The 12512-nt window shown below is 37.9% G+C and overlaps 1 protein-coding gene across 2 annotated transcripts in view; it reads left to right on the top strand.

Moving 5' to 3' along the window:
• LOC127415220 (DDB1- and CUL4-associated factor 1-like) overlaps window positions 1-12512 on the top strand; it is a 174971-nt gene that overhangs the window by 84298 nt on the left and 78161 nt on the right. For both annotated transcript variants that reach the window (XM_051653873.1, XM_051653872.1), the window contains exons 18-19: window positions 1371-1455; window positions 5992-6225. In XM_051653873.1, coding sequence (XP_051509833.1) covers window positions 1371-1455; window positions 5992-6225 — 319 coding nt within the window. The remainder of the gene's footprint in view (window positions 1-1370; window positions 1456-5991; window positions 6226-12512) is intronic.

Below are 12512 nucleotides of genomic sequence, written 5' to 3' on the forward strand. Positions count from 1 at the left end.
GCAAATAGATGCTCACAGACTTTGTTGGCAAACAAAAATAAAAATCTTGCATTTTTATTGATCGCATCAGTTTCTGTCCATTTCTTTTTTGCGTGCAGCATAGAAAGAACATAACTGTAACCCTGACAATGTCCACAGCAACTAGCTAAAAAGTACTACAATGTACATGTTCTTTGTTTACAGCTCTCCTCCTAGGTGGAAATTACACTTATTGAACAAATGCTAAGGGTTTAAAAATTGGTGCTGCATGTTATAATTAATAATTTGGTAACACTTTCTGTGAAGCCCATATTTGTAATGCATTGTAAAGGCATTATAAATGCATTATACTGCATTCATAATGTGTCAAAATACATCTTAATAAGTTATAACTTCTTATAAATAATTATAACTAAAGTTATAATACGTTATAAGACTTCCTCTCTTCATAGTTATACCTTGGTGTATGATGCATTATAACACAAGCAACATCCAATATTAATGCAGCAGAAGTTAATAAAGTTAAACGTGCTATAGAAAAAGTGCTGTATAGTGTAAACAGTCAAAAGGCTTTATTGCATGATCATATTATAAGTGGTCTTTGCCTGCTTTAAGTTACAAAAGTAAAATCTTCATATAAACAGCCATAACATAAACTTGTAACATACAAGTCAAACTTATGCAATGGAAGTTATTTATAAAATAAGTCTCCAAATAAGATGCACAAACATTAGTTAATTGAATAGAGTCCAGTATAAAATCAGTTTGATTTTTTATTTTATTTTTTATTACTCTTGTATGTGTGATCAACATAAATGTTTTTTTTTTTTTTCGAGAGAGTTTCTGATATATTTTAACCTTGTAGCTTTACAAGTGTTTTTCGTAATATCTCAAAATTTACATTGTGTGTTATTTTGTATTTTGTGCATGTGTAATATATAATTTTCAGCATGACTTGTAATGTCTTATAACCACTTGCAAATATATTTTGGATAAGAAGATATTGCTTTTGGCACTTAATGCAAACCTATTATATATATATATTACAAATATATATAATACATTATAACTTCAGATAAAATTGGATGTTGCTTGTATTATAATGCTCTATACTCTAAAGTATAACTATGAATAGTTAAGTATTATAATGTATTATAAATGTGGTTACAACTATTTGAGACGTTATAACATTTTATAAGATGTATTATGAGACATTACTAATGCATTATAATGCCTTTACAATGCATTTGAAATACGGGCTTCATAGAAAGTGTTACCAATCATTTTTATTTGCAAATACGAGTGGAACTGTCGCACTGTACAGGCCTGCCACATGGGTTTAACAAGTTTCCAAAAACTTCATCATTTTTTCATTGACTACTTCTTTCCAGGCACTCCTTCCTGGATGATCATTATGTGGAGTTCAGTAAACTGTCCCAGGACAGAGTGATAGGAACAAAAGAACACATCGCACATGTAAGTCAGTTGTTAACCCATACATTTACATTTGTTTGTTATTGGGGCGCAAGTACCAAAGATGCTTAGGCATCCTATAGCAGGGTGTCAAACTAATTTTAGGTTGAGGGCCGGATTGGACTAAGCATCACTGTATGCTGGCCAAACTGTAAAAACATGCATGTACGTATATATAAATATACAGTGTATACACAGTGCCAAGGAAAAGGATGTGAACCCTTTGGAATAAGCTGTTTTTCTGCATTAATTGGTATAAAATGTGATCTTTATACAAAGTCACAAGTACAGACTAACACAATGTGCTTAAGATGATACGCAAACAATTAAAATCTTTCATGTTTATATTGAACACATCCGATTAAACGTTCACAGTGCTGTGGAAAAAGTGAACCCTTGGATTTAATAACTGGTCGATTCTCCTTTGGCAGCAATAACCTCAAGCGTTTCCGGTAGCTGTGGATTAGAGCTGCACAACGTTCAGAAGGAATTTTGGACCATTCTTCCTCACAGAACTGCTTCAGCTCTGCCATATTTTTAGGATGTCTGGTGTAAATGGCTCTTGAGGTCATTCCACAGCATCTTTATTGGGTTAAGATCTGGGCTTTGACTGGGCCACTCCAAAAGGTGGACTAGGCCATTCCAAAAAGCCATTCTGTAGTGGATTTTATTTAATTTTTAGGGTCATTGTCCTGCTGCATCACCCAACTTCTACAGAGCTTCAGCTGGCGCACAGCCACTCTGACATTTATCCTGTAGGATATCTTGATAAACTTGTAAATCTTTTTTGTTCCATGCTATTTTATAAGTCAGAGTAGCTCTAACCCACACCTCCAAACATGTTTCATTAATTGGATGTCAGTTTTGCCAACTCCTGACTCTAATTAACTTTTGTTGACGTCATTAGCCTAGGGGTTCACATAATTTTTCCAACCTACACTGTGAATTTCTGAATGATGTAATCAGTATGTAAAAGAACAATACAATAGTGTGTATGGTATTAGTTGAAACAGATTGTGTTTGTTCATTATTGTAACTTAGATGAAGATCAAACCAGATTTTAAGACAAATGTATACATACTGTAAATGCTGATTCCAAAGGGTTCACACACTTTTTTTGCCTGTGTGTGTGTGTATATATATATATATGTATATATATATGTGTGTGTGTGTGTGTGTGTGTGTGTGTATATATATATATATATATATATATAGCGTGTGTGTGTATATGTATATATATATATATGCGTGTGTGTGTGTATATGTATGTGTATATGTATGTATATATATATATATATATATATATATATATATATATATATATATATATATATATATATATACATATACATACATACACACACACACACACACACACACACACACACACACACACACATATATATATATACACATACACACATACAGTTGTGCTCAAAAGTTTGCATACCCTGGCAGAAATTGTGAAATTTTGGCATTGATTTTGAAAATATGACTGATCATGCAAAAAAAAAAAAAAAACTATATTTTATTTAAGGATAGTGATCATATGAAGCCATTTATCATCACATAGTTGTTTGGCTTCTTTTTAAATCATAATGATAACAGAAATCATCCAAATGGCCCTGATCAAAAGTTTACATACCCTTGAATGTTTGGCCTTGTTACAGACACACAAGGTGATACACACAGGTTTAAATGGCAATTAAAGGTTAATTTCCCACACCTGTGGCTTTTTAAATTGCAATTAGTGTCCGTGTATAAATAGTCAATGAGTTTGTTAGCTCTCACGTGGATGCACTGAGCAGGCTAGATACTGAGCCGTGGGGAGCAGAAAAGAACTGTCAAAAGACCTGCGTAACAAGGTAATGGAACTTTATAAAGATGGAAAAGGATATAAAAAGATATCCAAAGCCTTGAAAATACCAGTCAGTACTGTTCAATCACTTATTAAAAGTGGAAAATTTGGGGATCTCTTGATGCCAAGTTCAGGTAGACCAAGAAAGATTTCAGCCACAACTGCCAGAAGAATTGTTCGGGATGCAAAGAAAAACCCACAGGTAACTGCTCTGGAAAAAGACGGTGTGGTTGTTTCAAGGAGCACAATATACTTGAACAAAAATGAGCTGCATGGTCGAGTTGCCAGAAAGAAGCCTTTACTGTGCCACAAATGACAACACCTTGACACGCCTCACAGCTTCTGGCACACAGTAATTTCGAGTGATGAGACCAAAATAGAACTTTATGGTCACAACCGTAAGCGCTATGTTTGGAGAGGGGTCAACAAGGCCTGTAGTGAAAAGAATACCATCCCCACTGTAAAGCATGGTGGTGGCTCACTGATGTTTTGGGGGTGTGTGAGCTCTAAAGGCACAAGGAATCTTGTAAAAATTGATGGCAAGATAAATGCAGCATGTTATCAGAAAATACTGGCAGACAATTTGCATTCTTCTGCACGAAAGCTGCGCATGGGACACTCTTGGACTTTCCAGCATGAGAATGACCCTAAGCACAGTTGACCCTCCAGTGGTTACAGCAGAAAAGGTGAAGGTTCTGGAGTGGCCATCACAGTCTCCTGACCTTAATATCATTGAGCCACTCTGGGGAGATCTCAAATGTGCAGTTCATGCAAGACGACCAAAGACTTTGCATGACCTGGAGGCGTTTTGTCAAGACGAATGGGCAGCTATACCACCTGCAAGAATTTGGGGCCTGATAGACAACTATTACAAAAGACTGCACGCTGTCATTGCTATAGGGGGCAATACACAGTATTAAGAACTAAGGGTATGAAGACTTTTGAACAGGGGTCTTTTTTTTTTTTTTTGGCCATGTTTTGTTTTATGAGTGTGCCATTCTGTTATAACCTACAGTTGAATATGAATCCCATAAGAAATAAAAGAAATTTTTTGCCTGCTCACTCATGTTTTCTTTAAAAATGGTACATATATTACCAATTCTCAAAGGGTATGCAAACTTTTGATCACAACTATGTGCGTGTGTGTGTATAAATGTATGTGTGTGTGTGTGTGTGTGTGTGTGTATATATATATATATTTATATATACACACAGTACTGTGCAAAAGTTTTAGGCACTTAAGATGTTTCACAAAAATTTGTATTAAGATGGTTATTTATATCTTCAGCTTTAGTGTGTCAATAAGAAAAATACATTTTTAGACTCCCAAACATTACTTTTGCAAATAGAAAAGATTAGAATAGAAGAACAGGGCGCTCTGCAAGAGATGGCATTGCCCCCCCACTGAACATAGTGTCTGTCTGAGATTACATGAATATACAGAAGCAATTGAGACAGCCTAAATAGATAGAAGAACTGTGGCGAATTTTCCAGGAAGCTTGGAACATCGTATCTGCCAACAACCAAGAAAAACTGTTTCCAGGTGTACCTAGGAGGATTGGTGCTGTTTTGAAGGCTAAGTTGGTCACACCAAATATTGATTTAGCTTTTTTATGTTCACTGGACTTTGTATGATGTTAATTGATAAATGAAAACTATTTATGGCATTATTTTGGAAGAAATCCTCACTATACAACATTTTTCACAAGTACCTAAAACTTTTGCACAGTACTGTGTATTAGTGAACCTGCAGAGTTGCATTCACAATGACTGTTAACCACAAACTCTGAAAGCAAAAAAAAAAAAAAGCAAATCAGGTATGCGCATTGACAGCTTTTTTTTAAGTGTGTGTTTTTCTTTGTGTCTAACAGCATGTCTTGTCATGTCACTCCGAGACGTCTTACCGGTCGCCCGCCACAGTGGCAGGAAGATGAGCAAAATTATCGGACACTGCGCATGAAATACCTGCATTTGGCAGGTCGCGTGTGCTAATTTCATACATTGGTCTACTATTAAATATATTTGCCAACTTCACAGCTCCATGGTTTTGTCATTTCCCAGTCTTGTTGAACATCGTCTGTCAATGAGTGTCGCAATTGGCATTGGAATATTTGTCAGGTATTGACGATATCCGATTACATCGTCCTATTGCCCAGCTCTAGTGTAGACACATCTCCAGTTAAAGAGATGAGGCCAAGAGAAATCCTGTTCATGACCTCAGACTGAAAGTGCTGTATATGTGGGGAAAGCCTTCAATATGTTAGACAGGATTATTCAGTCTTATGATGGTTATTCCGTGTTTAGTTTTCCCTTTGAAATTAGGTGACTGAGTGGAGTTCTAGCTCTATTCGTTTTGAAATCACCCCAACTGCAATGTTGTCTTTGTTGTCAAAGCAGATGAATACTTTCAATTACATTGTTTTTGTGAATTGAGTTATATGTCTGGAGTTTTAACTTTTGTAGAGTACTTGTGCACTTTGGAGTGACACAAATATAATAAAGATCAAGTTAAATATATCTTAAAACCTGAGAAATTGTAGATAAATATCCAGAAAAAGGAGAGTTGAAAACGAATGAGCTAATAATGCTTCTGCAGTCTGTGAGCAGATACAGATGCCTTTTGGCTTGTGAACGACACAAGATAAGTTATTGCCTTGCTGTGTATCTCTGTATTTCCACAGATATATGACATTCAAACCGGACAGAAAACCCTGACCCTAAACAACCCTGACCTGGCCAATAATTACAAGCGCAACTGTGCCACATTTAACCCGACGGATGACCTGGTCCTGAATGATGGCGTCATGTGGGACGTGCGGACTGCTCAGGCCATCCATAAGTTTGACAAGTTCAACATGAACATCAGCGGTGTCTTCCATCCCAATGGTTTAGAGGTCATCATCAACACAGAGATCGTATCCTTTTTTTGGGCCTCCATCAACCCTCTTTTTCTGTTTATTTTTCAAATAACTCATCACTTTTGACTTGTTGGTATTCTGTGTTTGCATCTGTCTGCATTTAATTTTTCTCTGATTCTTTTAAGACTGTGGACTTCAGCTAAATAAATCTTGCAGTGGCTAATTCCACAAGAACCAAAGAATCTGAAAAAATGTAAACTAAATGCAGATAGAATGCTTTAATACATTTAAAACATCATTTGTTAAGTTATTAAAATCTGCAGGCTCTCTCTTCCACCTAAACAAACCTAGGCTTGCTTAGGTAAAAAAAACTTTTTTGTATGACACAACTTACTGCATTAATTTTGTCCATCAAATGCTGTCTTGAACTAAAACGCACCCTCCCCCAACAATTGTTCAGCTCGCCTGGCTGTGTTCTGACTGGCGCTGGTTATGCCTTCGTAGGGCACTTCGAAGGGAACACAGTCTGTGCTGTATGATCGTTCCAAACTATTTTCCAAGAAGATTTGTTTAAAAAGTGAGTTCTGACTGACTGTTATCACCTTTCAGCCATCTGAAGTTGTCACAGTGGAGGGTAATTGTCTTCAAAGAGAATAGGGCATATAGATGATCACTTCCGGATTGGACACGCCGACCCGAGAAAAATTGCTTGAGTTTATTTATATAAACTGGAGGTTTCTTGGGATGTTCAGCTTGAGTAAGTGTTCTTTACTTTCCATGCTTTGTGTATTGTGATTTGAAAACATGGATATATAATCTTTTACTTGCTTGTTTCTTATTCATCTGAATTGGTACTGGCTCCAGCCTAGTCATAAGCAAAGATCCCGATGTGCTGTGTTTGTTTTTAGGGCTTGTTATGTAGTAACAAAATATACGCTCACTCCCATCTGCTTGCCACACTAAGTGCTGTGCAAGGCTCGAAAGAGCTGGGAAACCATGTTGCTGGTTGCACCGCAGTGGCACAACAGCATTTGGTTCCCAGAGCTGGAAAAGCTGTTGGATGATCTCCAGTGGGAAAATACTGTGAAATGGGATCTGCTCTTTCAAGCCAAGGCACGATGTAGCATCCTCAGCCGGAGCTGTGAAGACTTCATGTCTGTCCCCTGGATGGGGCTTGTATGGCACAATAAGGTTGTCGCAGCCTGTGCTCAACACCATACTACAGTCCAAGGCTCCTTCAACGGCGCAGCTGTATGCCTTAAAATAGCGACTTTTCGCTGACTGTGCAGATGGTGGTTCACTTTTTGCAAGAGTGCATGGATGCGAGGCTCTCTCAATCCACGATAAAAGTGTATTTTGCTGCCATAGCAAAGGACCATGACCCCTTTGGGTTGTTTGTTTGTGGGCAAACTCTCTTTGGTCAGTAAGACCGATCTCAAATCTCCCATTTATGTCAAAAATACTAGAAAAGGTAGTGTATGTTCATTTTTTCAGAGAAATGGTATCTGTGAAGAATTTCAGTCAGGATTTAGGCCCCATCATAGTAGAGAGACTGCACTTATCAGAGTTACAAATGACTTGCTCTTATCAATTGATCGCAGCTGTATCTCTCTTCTAGTGCTTTTAGATCTTAGTGCTGCCTTCGACACCTTAGATCACAACATTCTCTTGGATAGCCTTGAGAATTATGTTGGCATTTGTGGATAGGCATTAGCTTGGTTTAGGTTATATTTTCCAACCACCACCACTTTTTCCGTGCAAACAAGGAATTGTCAGATCAAGCTAAAGTTAAGTATGGACTGCCACAGGGATCAGTTTTAGGGCCTCTGCTTTTTATATATGCTGCCCCTGGTAGACTTTATCAAGAACCATTATCATATTCACTGTAAGGCAAACAATAACCAACTTTATATTTCTTCGAAACCCAACAAAATGTCCCTGTTCTCCAAGTTAGCAGAGTGTATCAATGATATCAAAGATTAGATGGCTAGAAATTTCCATGTACGCAATTTTGACAACAGAGGTTCTAATTATTGGACCAAAAATCTCTTAAAATAAGCCGCTAAAATATAATGACTCTAGATGGATATACTGTTACATCATCTCCTACAGCAAAGAGCTTAGAGGTTATATTTGATAGCAATCTGTCCTTTGGAAATCACATTTCCAGAACTTCAGAATTTTTCCAAATGTTTTGGCATACTTAGTATTTCAGACAGATCAGGAAGTTTATTAGTGAAGCTATCTTTAATGCTAGAAAGAGTAGTTCTGCCTGATCAATAAACGGCGTACATTGAGTGACCTTAACTAAGTGCAATATACAAGAGACAAGGTAATGATCTGAGATGTCATTGCTCTGTGGCAGAAATACTATATTATCAACTCCATATGACAGATTTAAGTGTTGCGTGTGATTATTGTGGTGAGTTGGTCCTGTCACATTTTGTCTGAACCCAACCGAGTTGAGAAGATCAATATATGCTAATCCCAGTGTATCATTTTCATAATCTTTGTGAATGTTGAAGTCACTAACAATTAATGCTCTAACCACAGAAACTATTAGATCTGACAGAAAATCAGCAAATTCTTTAAGGATGTCTGTATAGGGCCCTGGGGTCTATATACTGTAGCAAGAGATGAGTTTTTTTTATTTATATGAGACAATGTCACATTTAAGTACTGTCACTTCAAAAGAATTAAACTTATATTCTGACCTCTGAGTAACACCAAGAATATCACCGTAATGTGTAGCAACACCTCCTCGATCCTTCAGGCATGGCTCGTTTTTATATCAGGAACCTGGTTGAGTAGGCTCATTTAAACTAATAGTCATCCGGTTTAATCCGAGCATCAATACTGTGATATTAATCATTTAATTGACAATTAGTGCTTTGGATGAAAGCAATCTAATGTTTAGTAGCCTTGACTTTGAGATGTTAATCGTAAAAAAAAAAACATTTTTTTATTTAATTTCTAATTTGACATCAGTTTTTTTCTAAATGACATAATGAAGGTTTTGTGTTTGGTAGTATGCGGAACAGACACAGTCTTTATATGATATCTAGGTTATACTCTGTCTCAATGTGTTGTAGTTAGTGTGACCTGTGTGATGTCTCAAGGCAGCTAGCAGACAGTCGGATTAGCTAGTCTGTCTGCTTTCTGACCTGGTCCCTTGTGAGTCGAACACTTTCACTAAGACTGTAAGCCAAATTAATAGAGAGGAGAGCTGCACCTTTCCTTGAGGTATGGAGTCCGTCTATCTTTAGCAGGTCTGGTCTACCCTAAAAATCCATCCAATTATCTAAAAATCCTATGCAATTCTCCGGGCACCTCTCAGACATCCAGCCATTCAGTAACATTATTATAAATCTCATCACCACAAGGGGCAAGAGTCTGATATCTTTTTTTGCAAGTTCACACACCTCTTTAACATTATCTTTAGTGATCTCCAACTGGTAAAGCTGGACATTGTTAGTGCCAACGTGAAAAATAATCTTAGAAATTCTATGTTTAGCATAAGCCAGCACTTGTAAATTTGATCTGATGTCAAGTGCTCTAGCCCCTGGGGTACATTTGACTATAGTGGCTGGAGTCTCTATTTCCAAGTTTCCTTAAAATAGAATCTCCTATAACCAGGGTGCTTTCAATGGGTGTGTCACTGAGTGGGGAGAAACTGTTGAAAATCCTAACTGGAACAGGAGAGTGGTGTCACATTGCTGTGCGGGTATGCCCCCGATATGTCACACAATCACCCTGCTGCGGGAGTTGTACTGCCGGAACCAAAATGTGTGTATTGCTTGCTGTACTGCCTGCATCTGAAACAATGTCTAACGGCTTCTCTTTCTCGTTGACCTCCGCTAGTGTTCAGATGCATGTCTCTAACTCTTTAATATTCCCCATCAGTCTAACTAATTCCTTACATTTATCACATGTAAATCCCTAACTGCTGACGGATGAAGCTATTGTAAACATATGGCATGCAGTAGAATGGCAATAAAAGTAATGGAAGAACTTTTATTGCCTTTTATGTACAGAATGAAAGCTTAAAAGGCTGAAAATAGAAAATTCTTAGCAGACTACAAACACAAACTCTAACTATTCTCCCGGAGCTATTCTCCTGGAACAACAGGAAGTTGGGATCCAACAGTAATTTGCTACGCATGCACATTGACTGTCTGCTTAGAGGCCATTCAAAGTGTTTGGCCGTCTCCCAGCAAAAACGTTCTCACTGGGCTGTTGGTGCCATTGCGCTCGCTTACTATTTGCAAGGTGTGCATTGTCCCATGGGTGTTAAGGCTCATTCCACCAGGAGCATTACCGCTTCCTGGGCATGGCTGAAGGGCTTGTCCATAGAGGATATCTGTCTGGCTGCTGATTGGGCTTCCTCTAACACCCTTGCCGGGTTTTATAACTTGGATATCTCTTCCCAGATCGTCATTGCATAGTAGGTTTGATTTTTCAATGTTTACCACCCTGCTGGATAGTTTCATTGTGTAATAACTGTTGGTATTATGACTATACCATTCTTTACTCTTCTTACTGCCCTGTGAAATCAAAAAGATTTGAAATCAAAATAAAGTTTTGCTGCTTTTAGTCCATATCTATTAGATTTAAGGTCATCTATATGATAGTGTTCTTCTAAATGTTGTCAAAGGTTTTCTGAAAATATAAGCATTTAAAATCTGCAGTCTCTTCCTGCTAAACAAAATAAAAATGTGTGACACAACTTACTGCATTAATTTTGTCAAATCAGATGCTATCTTGAACTAAAACACACCCTCCCTCAACAACTGTTCAGCATGCCTGGCTGTGTTCTAATTGGCACTGATCATGCCTTCGCAGGGCACTTTGAAGGGAACACAATCCATGCTGTATGATCGTTCCAAACCAATTTTCAAAGAATCATAGGGATGATCACTTCTGAATTGAACACACCAATGTGAGAGCTGGACATGAGAAAAATGGCTAGGGTTTATTTTTATAAACTGGAGGTTTCTTGGGATGTTCAGCTCAAGTAAGTGTTCTTTCTTTATGCTTGGTGTATTGTGACTCAAAACATGGATATATTATCTTTTACTCACTCGTTTTTCATTGTTTCTCATCTGTATTAGCCTCATCGTGAGCAAAGACTTCGATACGCTGTGTTTGTTTTAGGGCTTGTTATGCAGTAACACATTCTTAAGTCTTTAGAAAAGCTGGCCAGTTTAAGGGGCTCTGACATGAGTTGTACAAGGTGGAGAGGTATGTATGTGTACCATGTATGTGTGTGTGGCTGTAAACAAAAGCCTAATGGCTATTTTTAAAAATGGGAAGAATGGGTCCTTGATATCTGGAAAACGCAGACGTGGCCCTGATTCCGGTGCAGAATTTCCTTAACAATCTGGAACTTGCAGACAAAGGAAACTTGGAGAAAAGGTTTGCTGACGAGAGCTTCACCTTGTTGCTGGTTGTATCTGTTGTTTCTCCCTGGCTTGGGGACACAGAACTTGCTGCTCTGTTTTGTCTCTCTCTCTCGACTGGAGACTCAACGTTGGATGATCTGTTACTGTCTCCTTCTCTTGCTATATGTTGGAGATTTAGAAATCAGTGTGATGTATTCTGTTAGCGCCTCTCTGGACGGGTTACTCAGGACAGAGTGTGGCTGTTGTAAGGATACTTTTATACATTTTCATGAGGAAATTTCAATGTTACGCCTACCTGTTCCAGTGTTCTGACTGGCAGTTGAGATCAGAGGTGGCAGTGTGGCCCTTCCTTTCTTCTCTGTGTGGAACTTGTTTGCATAGTCTAAAGTTCACAGTTAGAAAATTGTCCGGTGCTGTTCTAAATGCAATAAGTGAACCAAACTATTGAGCATCTACATCTGAGATTTTGTACATGAGTAGCGCTCAAATATGAAAATAGCCGTGACCGTCTCACCAACCTTGCGCGTATTATGTGTGTCAACAGAATAGCGCCATTCACTAAAATAACTGCGCATGCATACTGTATATTTACTTAATAAATGCAGCGTTTTGTGATTCACAAAGCTATTGCATGTCTTTAAGTGGCTTTGAATAAAATGCACGAGTCATATGGACTTGAATGGTGCTTTTATATTTATTTTATGGAGCTTGACAATAATGTCATGAAAAACATGACTAACACTCAGTATCGGATTTGATCAGGCCCGTCAGACCGATCCCTGATCTGTCTAAAAATGTCAGTATCGAAGTCTGTACCGATCCAGGTATCGGATCGGTGCATCCCTAAATGTTATATATTACCTAACCATGAGTGGTTATTGAGGTTTCTCTCTTTTCGTTCCTATTGTTCAATTTGAAGGGTAGGGCTGCTACGGTGGTAAA

Source organism: Myxocyprinus asiaticus, chromosome 24 (genome assembly GCF_019703515.2).
Source record: "Myxocyprinus asiaticus isolate MX2 ecotype Aquarium Trade chromosome 24, UBuf_Myxa_2, whole genome shotgun sequence".
NCBI classification, from domain to species: Eukaryota; Metazoa; Chordata; class Actinopteri; order Cypriniformes; family Catostomidae; genus Myxocyprinus; species Myxocyprinus asiaticus.